Genomic DNA, 16,155 nt, shown 5'->3' on the forward strand with positions numbered 1-16,155 from the left:
CTGAGGATGTTACGATCTGACGCTTCTCTGTGCATGCAAGTGCCTTCATAAAAAATTAACAATGCCCAAAGTAAAAAAAGACTTATACATATGTTTACACACCTGCCCGTGCTTATGGTCTGGACTTTGATAAGCGTAAGTCTAGAAATCCTTCTTTTGGAAGATTTGTGAAGAGACAGGAATCGCTATTTGATAAAACTGCCACACTGGTGTGTGTCTATCTTTGTGAGGGCACTGATCAATGTAATGTATTCCCTAGCGTCTTAGCTTAACCTCAACAACCCCAGATGTGTCTAACCCTAACCCTAACCTTATTCCAAGCTTAACCCTAACACCATGTGAAAACATGACCTTTGTTTTTTCCCAAGACGTCCGGTGATATGAAACAGAAACTGGTACCTGTAGAAACCATGATACCTAGGCATGACTAGACACCCAAAGCCCACTTGACTGTTAACTCCAGATCTTTCAGTCGTATCACTTGGTCTTGATCAGTTGAAAGCTTGTTTTTATTGTCATTGAGAGTAAATAAACTTAAGTAGAGACTGTCTTGTAAAAGGATGTTACCAAGATCTTTGAAAAGATGTTGATTTTTGGAAAAATACAGTACAGTAAGTCTTGAGCCACCCCTCATTTCTTCATATTGTACTTGAAAAGCGGGATATAGTTGTACGTAGGAAATACACCAGCAAAAATAAAGATACATTATATAAGGCCAAAACAAAATTTAAACAGTTCTAATAAATTTGAAAGTCAATATTTGGTATGACCACCTCGTTTCTTCAACACAGCCCAAGTTCTCTTAGGCAGCTGTCTTCTTCAAATGAATCCATGATTGATAAATGGTAAATGATAAACGCTGGTTTTTATATATAGCACCTTTCTACTCTTCCTGAGCCCTCAAAATGCTTTATACAAAATGCCTCATTTACACGAGCATTTTATTCAGTGCTTCATAAGTTTTACACTCCAATGGATGCATTGAGGAGGAACTCGGGGTTAGTGTTCACCACCCGAGTATATTTGTCATGCAAACTGGAGCAGGCAGGGATTGATCCACCAGCCTTGCAAATTGCAGATGATCTGCTCTACCTCCTTACTACAACCACCCTGAAAGTGAGTTCCATTGTGTGCTTTTCTATCCATGATGCTTTTATTGCATTGAGATCACTGTCATGCTGAAAACTGAAGCCTTCATGAATCAGATGCTTTCCAGGTGGTATGACATGGTGAATTGTAGTCTGATGGTACTTATCTTCATATTTCCATCAATATTGACAAGTTCCCCACTACCGCTTGGAGAAATGTAGCATCACAGTGTTTTACAATTTTTTTAAGTACACAGCATGTCGAGATATGCATGCTTTTTGGCTAATAGCTCTTTGGCACCTTGCTGGTACAGAAATACTATTTTAAGCTGTCAAACTGTGTTAGCGTTAGCATTTTTTATAGATTTAATGAAAGAAATGTGAACAACTGGTGTTTTTGCAGCAGGCTTCTAATGACAAGGTGTCTAAAGATCTAAAGATACACAGAAAACTGTTTTTTTTTTTTTGTTAAGTTGTTCATTATAGACACAACACTAATTCATCCCTTATTCATAGATCAGCATTAAGCGACTTAAAAAAACAAAAATCCTTTTGAAAATGGTCAAGTACAAGGACTGGACTGAAAATCAGTGAAAAAGCTGAAGTCAATGAAAGACCAGTTTAAAAATTCCAATAAAATTGTTCTTTTTGAAAGGAAAAAATACAAGAAAGTGAAGGGTGAGTCAAGCTTTTTTCACAGTACTGTATAGGTCCACAAACTAAACCAGGGGTGTCAAACGTATGGGCCATAGGCCGGAATTAGGCCACCAAAGGTTCAAATCCAGCGTGCTGGAGAAGGAAGGCATCAATTTTGGATTTTTACACCAGGATGCTCATCATGATAGAGGCTGTCCTAGTGCTTAATTTCATCCGAGCATTAGGTCTGACTCATGAACAGTAATACAGCCATGCTACAAAAACCGTTTCACAGGTCAAGCCACCGTTTAACCACTTAGAGACAACATATGCATGAATTTCCTGTTTTAGCATTAGGTTAAAGGAACTGTGTTTCCAGTGTGTTTAGTTCAGCTCCTCTAAAGCTGATGATCAAGGCTCATGTTGTGGATGCACGTCTTCATGCAGGATACTAGAAAGCAACCCTATAAGTAATAACAGCTTTCACAACAGACCCCTTGTTGGGGAGAGCGGCCTTAAAAAACATTTTTCACTCTCTGTAGGAAAAATAACACAAAGCAACCCAGTTTGTGCCAAGAGCTGCATTGTTCAAACAACTGCTTTTGTACCTTTGAAACAAATATAATATTTCACACAGCTACAGCAAGCCCTTTTAAGGCCAGGTCATAGATCATTTAAAGCATGACCTGTGCTGTAGTCGTTCTTGTGAGGAGAGATAAACAACATGGAGCAAAACGATGAGCGAATGTGTTCTTACTCAGTGAGCCATCATTGTTACAACATGCTTCACTGCCTTGTTATTTAGACACTCATATGAATCAGATATGCAACACATTTTGAGAAACAATGGTCTGATTTAGCGAGTCAGAGTCAAATTCGGCACAGCCCCAGCCACTAATCATCATCCGCCTTATATTATGTTGGTGGCAAACGTGATTAGATATTCACTCAGTCATATTGCAGACGTACACTCTACTGCCTGAAATGGTGAATACAGTTTAAGCCTTGATTAAGCTGGGTCGAATGAGGGGTAAATTGCACCACAGTGCGTCTCTCACTTAACTAACCAGCCATGCTTTTGGATGGAAGTATTTTTCATTGCTGGAAGGAGCTCTTCTCGCCCGCTCACAGCTAGTGAAGTGTGAAGTCGTTTTTCTTCCCCACCAAAGGGCGGACCGAGCGAGCTTCATGTGATGAATAATGCTAATGTGTTAGGTGCTTCCAGTGTGCATAAACATGCATCACTTTAAAATGAAATAGGCTAAAATTCGGTAGGAGGAGGGAAAATGTTAAGTTCACACTCTAGGCTTCTTTAGAGGAAAGAAAAAGACTTAATTTTATGCAAAAAGCAGCACATAAATCTTTGATTTTTACTGCTCCCCAGTAAAATGTTTTTACTTCCCAAGCTTTAACACTTTTGCTAATTATGCCCTCTGCATCCAGCTTCCGTCTTTTTTTTTTTCTTTTTTTTTTTGCCTTCAACCACATTTTTGCCCATGTGAATAACTAAGACTCACAGCAAGTCTGCTTCAGTAATGATGCCTACTTCCTGAACACCTCATATTTTATTTAAACATACATACATCACAAACGTCATCATGGCAAAACAAATATTAAATATCTTGTTGTTAATCGCCAATCAATTAACAAATGATGTTGATATTTTCTTCTGCAAAATCCTGCATAAAAATCTACGTTAGTAGGGTAGATGTTTGTCGCTACTTGCTTCAGTGCTTCAAGCAACAAGAGGCTAATTTCTGTCTCTCAGCTGATAATGAAAATGGTGTCAGTTCCTTGAACCTGTTAAAACCCTAATAATGTTTCTGTATGGCTAACCCATAGCTATGGGGTTGAGTACACACAAGACAATAAAAACAAAAGGGTCCTTGAACGGAACATAGCCACACTTAAAGGTATGCAGCTGGACAAGTTCTATTTATTTCTTATCCCACATCATTTTTTGAATACTATACATTACATCCTTTAATCCTTAAAAAATAAAGAACACTCATAATACTTAGAAGACTTATTATATTTAAACTTAAATATACTTAGACTTAAAATATTTACTAGTTTCCCTAGTAAAAGTGAGAATCATAACAAAAACAGTGGTTATTGTTCAGTTTATAGAAGAAATGAGTCGACATTGGTTTAGGAGAAATGATTGGCCTGGTTTATGATTAATGCCATAAATATTAAAGTAGAAATGCTGTAATCTGATGACTTGTTTTGCGCTTTGAAAAGGGCTTTCAAGGATAAAATTGTGCAAGAAAATGAGGCCGTCTTCTTCTTTCCAGCTGCTTCTATCATGGGTTGCTCCAGCAGATCATCTGCCAGCGTCTCACCCTAGCCCCTGCATCCTGTTTTGTCTCACCAACCCCTCTGCTTGTCCTCCTTCACTACATCCAAAATGTGGCTGGGTTTGCATGGTATTTAGTAACTAAGTGAAATCCAGACTCAACCTTTTCTAAATTTCAAAATTATGAACATACAGGAGTGTTACATGTAACCTCTTTGTGAACTCAACCGTCTGGATGAATTATTAGGGTCTAATCGGTGACCCCGAGAGCCTAATTCAAACTCATTGCTAGTACGTATCAAGGGGCCGGAGGAAGGGGCGCTCTATTGTTAAGCTCGGCTCGCTGGCTGTTGTTTTAATGGCAGATGAGAGATTAATGGCGATCTAATGGCTGTGGGGAGGACTCAGAGCAACAATAGAGTCCTGCTACAGTGCAGCCCCGAGTACATTAGCCAGTCAGAACAGCTATCTGCTATAAACACACACACGTGAAATGCACACATGAAAATATTCACTTATTCTCCAGGCACCCAGACACATTCATATGTACAGATACAGTGAAAATGATTCACACCGCATTTATTGATTTGTCAGTAAAGAAGTTTTGCAGTCATCCATCATCAGCGCATCCCATCTCATCACGAGCAAAACAAACAGAGCTAATTCTCAACCCGGCAACCCCCCAGTGTGACAAAAGGAGGCTAATTTATGCATTGGCGACATGGTGTGCGGGGAATAGGAGCGTGGCAGTGGGGTTGGATGCTCACTCTTGGATCGTGGTAATTGTGATTTGGTTGCTAGGATGTTGAGGGTAATGAATGTCTTGTTGATGCAGTTTGTAATAACCCGTGCCATCCCTGGCTGCTTGAGGACACAGAGCCTATTAGTTAAACACAGACACATTGGCCCTGCCATGATGTATGAGCCCACCATCTAGAAGGCATTAGTCATTTTATGAGAGAAAATAAAGCAAACTGCCAGGTTAGAGTAGGTGCTGAATAAGAAGCAAACCTCTTGACTCTTGCCACTAGCTTTTTTAATCATCAGGTAGAAACTGAATGAAAGTATCTTTTAAATGAAGCTGAAATAGCTTGGATTGTCTCAGGGATCATACAGCAGAAGGCTTTATGTTTTTTGAAACTGTAGCTCACACTCTGTCTTATGAATAAAATATTTTTTTCCCCCAAAACGCACAAAATAAGGCAAATCATGTTTCATTCTAAGGCTGAACCAGTGAGAAGGATCTGTATTCATGAAGCCTAATTGAAAGGAAGCCCCGTCTTGCATATAGAAGTGGTACAAAGAGCAGGAAATGAGATGGTTCTTAATGCATTCCCTGACAGATGATAACCTCTGATTTCCCCCCACTTACATCAGAAAACTGCTGCTTGGGATGACAGTCACAAGTCAACACTCTCTGATGTCTGCGTGCATGTTTTACTGCTGGTGTTGGTACACCGGGGTAGGAAAAGATAGACGTGAGGAGCGAGAGAGGAGAAAACCCTTGAAATACTCGAAAAAAGAACAAAAACAGAAACACAGAGATATGCGGCATCTGTTTATAGCAACTTCGGCTATATAGAATCTATTTTTAACCTTTTAAATCAAATTGAAATGGGTTATATGTAGACAAAAAGACGAGAAAAACACCTAGACTACAAGATAAAGAAAATCAGTCCACTGAAAAGAATCTAACAAATAAAAGTACTGATTATATCGTATCAGCCATTATAAATAAAACAGAAGCAAACAACTGCTGTCAGTATTGTATTAACAGTAGGGAGAAATTGTGTTTGAAACCATCAACAAGTACAATCAAAAGAATATAGAGTACCATACAAATTGTGTACGAGACGACTGATGACAAAAGTTTGTAGGATTTTTTCTTAAAGCTGAATATGATATAAACACAATCCTTTTGTAAGTGGATTTTCTGAACTATTTCTTTATATTCATCCTCCATAGCTGCTCGTCAGTGTTCAAGTGCTATTCGTGACAGTGGGGCTGTAAAAAGATGTGTGCTGATGCTCATGTTGACAGATTTGTGACCCTGTTATTTTTTTGTTTTTTGTTTTTTTTTGTGAGCAGCATTAAACTTGAAATCCTCTCTAAATGACAGCAAATCACAAAGGTATTCAACACCCTTAAAAACTAATTTAGCGTGCACTGATGAGATGCATATTTGAAAAAGGTAACACCCTATCCTTCAAAATGTATCTGTATATGCAAAATCTGTATGCGAGGATAAAGCTACTAACACACTGGAAGCGATTTCCTCTTCGCTTTGAAGTTGACGGCTTGTCGCTTGCGGACAGTCTATGTTTCAGTTGCCAAGGTAACCTTCTAATGTGTTTACTACAAGGTCATATGCTATTCTTCACAATCATTGGTAGTCACGTCACTCGATCACCTGGAAGTAGAGAAAAGTTTACCTTAAGTCCCGCCCACTTCCTGTTGCCTGCGCTTTTTTGCCTGTAGTTGCCTTAAAGCCTAATTTGTCTGTTCAGCAGGAAGAGCACTCTACCTACAGAGAAAACTCCAATCATATGACCCCCTATGAGCAAGCACTTAGCGACAGTAGGAAGGAAAAACTCCCTTTTAACAGGTAGAAACCTCCGGCAGAACCAGGCTCAGGGAGGGGTGGCCATGATCACCTGGGGGTGAAGGGAGGGAGACAGAATTTTTGCTACAGAAAAAACTAAGAAAAGTGTAGACTGCAGCTCATGTCTCTGCTTTTTGTGCCATATTTATTTACTGTTTGTTTTGATGCTTCTCCCCGTTCCCAGTGAACTCCACTCATGCTCCTTGTCCTATACTGGCCCATTTGTCAACCAATCAGCATTCAGCAAATGCATATGGGAGGTGTACTTGGTGAAAACCCCACTCTGCTCAATGGCCAAATGAAAATGTATAAGCGAGCGGACACATTTACGGAACCTTAAATTACGCTTCGCAGAATGTCATTCACTTCCTATGGTCTCTGGTCACCACATCACTGTGAAATGCTTCCAGTTTGGATGTAGCTTAAGATTCTTGGTTTCTGTTTGTCAACTGAGCTGAATTAACCAATCTTATTGGAGCAGACTTTAGAGCAGAAAAAAATCCTGTCAGGAGAAGGTGGAAATGCAAAAACAAAACCATCAGAAAAAGAATACTTTGGAGAATATCTGAGGAAGTTACGTAAAGAATTCGCAGCAGTGAAGCATTTATATTGTTTTTAAGACTTGATGTCACTTCAGCTCCTCATCGACAAACTGCCCATCTTGGATGTCAAAGGGTTTTTTTGAGATTACAAGAGAAAGATGGACCAAACTCTATCTTCTGTACTTAAAACAGTATCATCCAACGTGGGGATTGAACCCACGACTCTGAGATTAAGAGTCTCATGCTCTATCGACTGAGCTAGCCAGGCTACACCTGTAAACCATTACCAACACTTTCCAAGCGCACTAAGATCCACATGGATCCAAGTGATGTAAATTTGTGAGAGGGAAGGTCTGTGCACACATCCCTGTGCCCATCAGTTTTTCTGAGTGTGCAGACTTGTCTGCGGAGACTTTACATTATACCCTTACAACTGTGCAAGTGCCCCAGGCAGCAGATATACACCAGGATTAACTACAACATCCTTCATGTCTCCAGTTGTCCTTGCCAGTGTCCACAACAGATTGTAACCAAAGGTTAAGTCATCAAGATATGGTTGAAGGATTCCTAGATTGTATAGTTTTTCACAAAATAAATATTACCACAGTTTGTGAAGTCTACAAACTCAGATATGTGCTGAGTTTTGATCCTTACTGGCTTCTTAATGTTTAAAAATGCTAATCAATGCATTTAAAAAAGAAAAAAAAATTGGAACGGAAAAGGAAAAATAAGAAACTGTCTTTTAACTGTCCAAATGAACATGACAGCACATCTTCAGAGCAGAAAACGACATCTTGTTTAAGCACACTTGAGAGGTGACCATGACCCACGTTGAAGGGTTTTCAGTGCAGGATAAGTAGTTGAAGGACAAAAAAAACAGCCTGTTACTTTCAGCGATTATCATTAAACAGAGACACACGGAAAACGCCAACTTCTGTAGTTTCTGCGAGACCATTTAAAGGACTCGCCGCTGTAGCAACATTTCCACCATTTGCTCCCTGTGAGGCTAAGCTCCAGCAGCAACAAGCCAGCGTTGTGAAGAGTGTTTCCTTGAGGAAACACAGTCTAATCTTCAGCGCACAGGCACTGTGATGTGGAAGGGAGTGACCTGAGCGAGCTACTTAACATCCGTCCCCACAGCAGCTTTTTAATCTGTTTTTCATGTTGTCATGCCATCTTCCTCGAGCAGAACTAATTGGTTGTTTTCGCCTGTTATGCAGGAGCCAACATAGAAAAAAAAATCACTGAAGGACACTTGTAACAACTTGTACGCACGCTCACAGGACACGGATGCGATCGCAGGTGCAGACAAGTCCAAGCGGGAATTGCTTGACTCAGTTCGACAAGTAAGGGTCCTAATAAAAGCATTTAGTGAACTCTTAGCTCATCACACACACACACACAAAATGCCCCCCCACCCCCTTCCCGGTCTGCCTCCCCGTCTGATTTGCATTTTGGTTAACACTCTAATTGCCTCTCATTAAATACCTTGTCACTTTGATTAATTGGTGTGATACAGAAATGTAAAACAGCAGAGCGGTACAATGCATAGTGAACAGTTTCTGATTGGAAAAGACGAACAAGCCCATCTAAAAAAAAAAAAATAAACAATTTGGGACAATAAACAAAGTAAATAAAGTTTTTTTTTAAAGAATCTGATTTATCCTGAGCTTCTCCTTCTGAAAGAAGGCCGTGCTCTAAATGTTTCAAACCTGAATTGTTTCTGGTTTGGATCAGTGCAACAATACACATTCATCTCTCCATGGACAGCTATTAAGGTGACTATAAGCATGTTAAGGTGCCCTTGAGCGCATCCCCAGCTGCTACAGTTGGTCACAAGCCAAAACAATTGGCCTGAGTTGGTAGGAGTAAGCCATGAAGAACGTGCTTGCCATTTCTAAATAATCAAACATAAAGTTTCCTTTTGTTAGTTGCTTAGACTGAATTAATGATAATAAAGATGGTGGAACAGTTGGTAGTTGGGTGATAAGTTTGACTTTAACACACTCTGCAGTCACCCAGTGAGAAAGTGTGAGCGTGCTTTCATTACCTGACAACGAAAGGCTAAGATCACTGAAAGAAATTCCTGCTGTGACAGAGAAACAGAAAATACCTTGGAGCCAAAATGTGAGGACCACTCATCCAAACGCCTTCATCCTCGCCAGCACACTTACCAAGTGTGAAGTAGATTGTATGAACAGTGCATGGTGAAGGACAGACACACAAATGCACAGGGACTTCCTCTCTTGCATTTATTTTGCTAACAAAGGAGCTACATGCTCAGCACATATTCTCTGATTAAAAATAATCGCAGCAAAACTCATCTACTTCAGAGAGTCATCGCACTCGGCTTGAAGTTGGCTGTGACCGGGCTGCATTTGAACTTAAGCCGCTCTGTCACGTCTAAAAGCTATACAGATTCTCTAATGGCTTTAAAGTGGCAGCTTTTGCATGCTGTGTTTTTTCTTTTCTTACTTCAGGGCACTTTAAAAGTTTCAAGGAAACTAAACTTGACCATTTAAAGCTCTACTGCTTGGTTTTTCATATCACATAAAAAGGCACTCATGCTTTGAAAAAACTGAAGATCACTTGATGAACAAAAGATCACTTGCGATTGGTTTTGAATTTGAGAGAAGACAGTATGTCTTATAGTCAGGCAAGAAAGCAGCGTTGTATTCACCATGTCTGTCAAGGAGAATCATGAACAGCAAATCATAATCTCCATTTTTAAACTGATATTAATCATTGTAAGAATTGTGTTCTAGTTTAACCAAATTAAATGGTAATTTTAATGGAAATTAAAACTGATGCAATTTTTTAAATTTATTTATCTGATGATTTGATAAAGATACCAGCTTCCCAAAATTTGAATTTACAGGCAATTATTTCATGGTTCAGGCTTTACAGGGTTAACTAACCATAGACTGTATATAAAAGATGGATGTGGCTTGACTGGAAAAAGCTCCATATGCTTAGTAAACTCTTCTTGAACGAGATTTTCAAGTCTTATTTAATATAACATGGAATTTCTTTTTCGATTCATTAACCATTCAACCCCAACCAGTTGCAGCAGATGGCTGCCCCTTCCGAGCCTGGTTCTGACAGACGTTTCTTCGTGTTTAAAGGGGGTTTTTTCCATCCTACTTTCCCACAAGTGACAGGCCATCCCCAGATTGTTGGGGTTTAAAATATAAAATGCTTTGAGGTTGCTGTTGTTTTGATTTGGTCCTACATAAATAAAATTGGATTAAAAGGGTTAGGGTGCATAAGCAGTGGACTTGACTGAAAAGCTGTAAGAGCGTGCAGGGATGCCTAGTTTCTCAGTAAAATGCAGTAACATCTGATTTCACCAGATTAAAATAGCAAAACCAGTAAGTGGTCTACGGTTGGCTACATCCATTTTTTATATACAATCTATGTATCTGAGGCTTTGAGATTCAAATAAAGCTTTATTTAATCCCACTCAGATTTGTTCTCCTAGTTTTCCCTGGTTGCTTGTCATACATGCATCACATCTTATTCAGTTGGCCGAGCATATAGCTCACCAGTTGAACAGCCTGTCACTCAAATGTATGAAACCATGAGCTTCTTTGCTTCTGCAGCACTAGGAGATATTGCATGTGTTTTATTATTGACTTTTATTATTGAAATGAGACATTTGACAGTGGGCCCTCTCGAATCATCTCAATACAACAAAAGAAGAAAGAGAAATGAGATTTGGCAGATTACCAGGGCACACCACCTGCGTTTCCTTATTCATCACAATATGACAATTTCCATGAATGTAAAAGCAGTCTTGCATGCATTCAGCTTAGGTTCACAAAAATTGCGATCATGATCTGATCGAAAAAACAAAACAAAAGAAAGAAAAAGAAAATACTGCTGGTGTTGAGCTTGCATCTCTTCAGGGGCAGATGAGGTCAGGGTTGAATAAATGGAGGGGGGGTTCTTTTCAGGAGCTTATTGTTTCGTGGCCCATTGTGAACTTATTCAGTAGAAGATGCTGGTATTATTCAGTCAAACGTGGTTGCAGCAGCCATATCGTAGTGCTGTTTAAAGTCTGTCTGGAGCTAATGTAATGCTGGAATTGTGTGTGTGCATGTCTTCCCTGTGTGTTGGCTTCCATTTGCTCACAATGACACCATATCTGTCAGATTTAGCTGTGAGGCTGAGTGCTTTCCATCTTATCTCTGTGCAGCAAACACAACTATTCAAAAGTACAGCTAGACGCAAGCTCACCCATAGAAACACTTGCTGTTATCGCTTGGCTTTTCTTATCTCTCCTATTGGATTTCATAAGGGGAAACAACATTTAACCATCTTAGTGGCTAACTGATAAAACCTTTTGACACATTTAAAGGGTGACCAGACATATAGAGAATATTAAATGCTTTAGGCCAGATGCTGTGCTACTTTCAGCCCGCTCTCAAGACATATAACAATCATTTCTTCATCATGGTCCACTAGTAACCCTGTATAGGCAATGGTGTGTGAAATGCCTGCATCAAAGGCAGCAACATATTACAGACAGCTTGGAAGTGAGGCTTGATAGTACCAAATTCTTTCTAGTCATTAAAGTAAAATATCAAAGCAAATTTTAACATTTCAGACTTGACAAAGAAAGGGACAGCTTACTTGGACTAAAGTAAGTCTAGGATAACACTGATATTCAATTCAATTCAGTTTTTGTTATATATCATCAAATCATAACAACTGAAAAGGCACTTTTTAATGTAAGGTAAAAACTACAATAACATGAGAGAAAAACCCCAAATGAGCAAGCACTTGGTGACAGCGGGAAGGAAAAACTTCCTTTTAAAAAGAAGAAACTTACAGCAAAACCAGGCTCGGGCCATGTGCCGTGACTGATTGGGGGTGAGGGAAGGAAGACAGGAAGGGAGAAAATGCCTTGTTGGTGTTAGAGAAGAATGGCCAGACTACTTTCAGCTGATGGGTTTTTTCTTGGTACACTTTAGACCAGCGGTCCCCAATCCCCGGGCCTCGGACCGGTACCGGTCCGTGAGTCGTTTGGTACCGGGCTGCGAGAGTTGAGGCTCAGGTGTGAAATGTATGGTTTTTAGGGTTTTTATCGGTTTTCAGCGTTATTTTGTTATCATTTTTATCGTTAACTCGGTTTTCCTGGGTCTTTTCATGTGTGTTATGAACAAATCTTCTTTTTTTCAGTACCGGTACTAGTTTTATTTTGTTGTATTTATCCACGACACCTTAAAGGCCGGTCCGTGAAAATATTGTCGGGCATAAACCGGTCCATGGCGCAAAAAAGGTTGGGGACTGCTGCTTTAGACCCCTTAGTACCAACTAGACGTATTTTTAGGCACCACACCATACCTTAGTATTGTTACTAACCAGGTCCATTCCTTTGAGGTCAAAGTGTAGCTCTCCTGATGACTGCTTTTAGCAGGACCATATGCCATGTCACAAAGCTCAATTGGTTTCTTGCACTTTGCTGAATGTATGTCATCAAGAATTAAGACAGTTCTGGAGACGTATCTGCTGGTCCAACCTATCTGGGAAGACAGCACTAGCTAAAGATAAGCTGAGCTACATTTTCTTTACTAATTACAATTACTCAAAAATCTGCATTGATGCTGTAATGTGTTAAGACATCAGTTTGTTATAGCTACAGACAGCAGATAATTTCAAGCTTACTTTATATAAAAAGTACATATTAAAGATATCTTGCTAATTACCTAACTATTGCAGAATTAGCAGCAGTAGCAGCATCTGCTACTCTATAGAATTTGTTTGGCACTGTTAAGCTCCCTTAAAATAAATCATTTAGATATTATATTAGAAATGAGATATACAGATATCTTGATATTTTATTTTAATTCAATTTTAAGTTTTGAAACTTTATTTTTTCTATTCATGAAATGAAGTTTGGAAAATGGTAAACCTCAAGTACAACTATAAAACGGTCAAACAGTAGGCTTTTGATACTTATTCGACTTACTGATCGACTTATAGCCCACACTGCGCTCGCTGAACACCTAAAGAAACACACACATGAACTACAGTATACAAAATTCATTCCACTCCAGGTGTAGCAGACCACTTTGGACCTCGACCTTTCGGGAAGAATGTTTGGACAGAAAAGAAGCTTTAGTTTAAGTCTACTGGGAACGTTTTTTATTGGCAATGATAACCTTTAACTTCAGAAGTATATGAAGGCTCTGCTTAGATTGTTGGTTCGTTACAGCTGTCCCCATGGGCCCCCTTGAACTGATGCTATTTTTAACACCCTCTTGGAGCTTCTGCGGGTCATATAGATGATGCAATGCTGTAATATTGTCTCTTTGTCACCTTGGTCACAGGAGCATGCTTCAGTAATGAGAAAGGGATCTTGTCATCAAAATGGAATTACTGCTTCATATTGATGGAATCTGCACGCCTATATATATCTTAATACACCTAGTGCTTATGGATGCACCGCTCCCATATATGCTTATTCACACCCCCACACACATACAGATAGAAAGGTAGATGCTGTGACTTCATTAAATTCACAAGTTAAAAACGCATCAACAGCAGGGAGCTGCAAATACACAAGAAAAAGAAATACATAAATTTACTTTGTGACTCAGAAAATGTCTCCACAGTCCACATCTTAATTGTCTCAAAGCTTTAAAACATTTTTCGAACTGGTCTGCATCTCTTTATCTCCTCATTTGTGGCTTAATTATCCCAAAAGCCATAGATTTAATGCATGTGATCTTCAAAATGCGCGATTCACAAACACTCGCAGACAAACCCACACGCACGTAAAACCTACACGTTCTGAGTCATTATCCCCGGTCTTTGTCACATCTGCTGGCTATTAATCTCGCCCATTTACCTCCTCAATAGTCAGACTGAATAGAGGAACAACAGCAGGTAAACACGCCGGCAGGTGTACCCGAACAAACAGTTTCGGCCTTACAGAGCATTCCTACTGATTGGAGATTAATGTGCCCATCTGGACCTCATTACAACTTAAATATGTGATGAAACTTTCTCGACACGTTCTTTAGGATGAGCATAAACAGAGTAAACCGGGACATTTCTGCTACAGGTTTTGATTTCAATGGTGTAGTTGCCAGGATTTGGTGTGTAATGATGAACTTGTGTTAGTCCTAAAAATGGCAACAAATGTCACATATGAGTGCAACATAATAGCAAAAACCAGTTGTACAAAACACAGATTTTGCTGCTAATGAGCACTTCCCAGAGGATCGGTTACTTGACCAATGCTAAATGTCAGCACAGGTCAAAATTCTGCAGGTCAATTCAGTAAGAGTGTTAAGGTGACATTGAGCTCATTAAAGAAATAGGTACATAAGAATATACAGAAACTGTAGCAACTTGACTGGATCAACCGGAGGACCATACGTTGTTTCTGTGTTTCATTTATTCAGGGTTGTAACAATTCTCCTAACAATTCTCCTGACCCACATATTGGTTCATGTTTTGGTTTTTTTCATGCTTTGGTTTATCTTTACACTGTTCACACTCCAAGTTAAAGCACAAACATGTCCACCCATAGGGTAGGAATCACGACACTTTGGTAATGAATTTTTACCAGCATATCTGTTCTCAGTTGCTTCTCCTGTGGCTCAACATTTTCTGATCTTGCGATTTAAGTAAGTGCTACTTGCTAAAACTGGTGCTCCCAGTGGGGTGAAGTCTACTCACTCCACTTTGCTCATTTCCCTAAATCATTATTATTATTCTGCATCTGCATCTAATGGGCCTAATGGTTGGGATTCAGAGTAAATAATGCATCTGAGTTAGACTGATTTGCAGAAGAACATGAGGCAAAACTGCTCATTAAAGCATGCTTAGGGAGTATTCTCAAAAGCATTCTCTGTATTTTCTAGTACAGTCTCTGTGGATTTACTACCAGCTGAAAGGCTAGCACATTTTTGAATAACTGGTCAACAGCTAAAATGTTTGAACCTGCTGGGAAAAGTGTGCTGCATTGTTAAAAACAAAACAAAACAGGAGAGTGCTATATGTAAGGTGCTCTCGGCATCAAGAATTACAGGCAAAGTGCCCTTTATAAAAGCACTTAACTGATGTGGTAGTTGCTTCATTGGAAGCTATTAGTGCTTAACTGTGGAGAGTTATAGATGTACTGAGATTTCCAGGTGTGAATGTGGAACCAGTTGCTCCTGAAAAGAGCGTGGATGGCTGTCAGATGCATCCAGGATTAACAAAAAAAACCCACTGGGATCTTAAATACAAGGCTTGTTTCCTTTGCTTTCGCACAGTGACACATTGCAAGACTCACTTCCTGAAACTATTTGCTTTCTGTTTTTCCCCAGGTAAATGGTTTGGCCAAGGTCGAACATGATGAAGCAGTGGTGGAGGCCATCAGGCGAGACCCTATCGTTGTCCAGGTTCTCCGACGTACCCCCACCAGAGCCGCGGCGGCTGTCGTACAAAACGGCACCAGCTCGCCGCAGGACGCGTGTGTGGTCGATGTGTGCACGCAAACGGACATCACCTTTGAACATATTATGGCACTGGCCAAGCTTCGGCCTGCTACCCCACCAGTCCCTGACATTTGTCCCTTCCTGCTGTCTGACAGGTGAGGGCAAGCATTTACGTAAAGGTAAATGAGTGTTAATGTTACACAGGATGATGGAGATCCTTCCTCTAAATGTTTTTAACCACAACTAGGGAATTATATTCTTCCTGGCCCAAATGAATCTGAAGCTTACCGGAGGTTTCAACGCCGTTTTCTTTCATTTCCTAGTAGCTATTAAGCAGCCGTATCATGGTTTGGAAACCCCCTGGAACGCTAAGTACTCTGATATCATTATGCAGAGCCAAACCCGCATGTAATAATTGCTTCGGTGTGCTACATCCATTTTCTGTAATGGGACCTTTTGCTGGGCGATTAAAAGCCAATGGGCTGATAGAGCAGGCATTTTGATGCTACATCCATTCTGTGGCTGTTTACAGGGCTTGGCTTGACAACAAATG

At 39.9% G+C, this 16,155-nt stretch overlaps 1 protein-coding gene and 1 non-coding gene across 2 annotated transcripts in view; one reads left to right on the forward strand and one right to left on the reverse strand.

Annotated features, from left to right (window-relative positions):
- Positions 1-16,155, forward strand: part of pdzrn4 (PDZ domain containing ring finger 4) — a 44,377-nt gene that overhangs the window by 11,617 nt on the left and 16,605 nt on the right. Inside the window, exon 3 of the mRNA XM_006780633.3 lies at positions 15,492-15,757. Within this exon, the coding sequence (XP_006780696.1) occupies positions 15,492-15,757 (266 nt within the window). The remainder of the gene's footprint in view (positions 1-15,491; positions 15,758-16,155) is intronic.
- Positions 7,363-7,435, reverse strand: trnak-cuu (transfer RNA lysine (anticodon CUU)). The gene has a single exon. It is a non-coding gene; the product is annotated as a tRNA-Lys (tRNA).

Source organism: Neolamprologus brichardi, chromosome 17, assembly GCF_056152115.1.
Source record: "Neolamprologus brichardi isolate AB-2024 chromosome 17, ASM5615211v1, whole genome shotgun sequence".
In the NCBI taxonomy this organism is placed as follows: Eukaryota; Metazoa; Chordata; class Actinopteri; order Cichliformes; family Cichlidae; genus Neolamprologus; species Neolamprologus brichardi.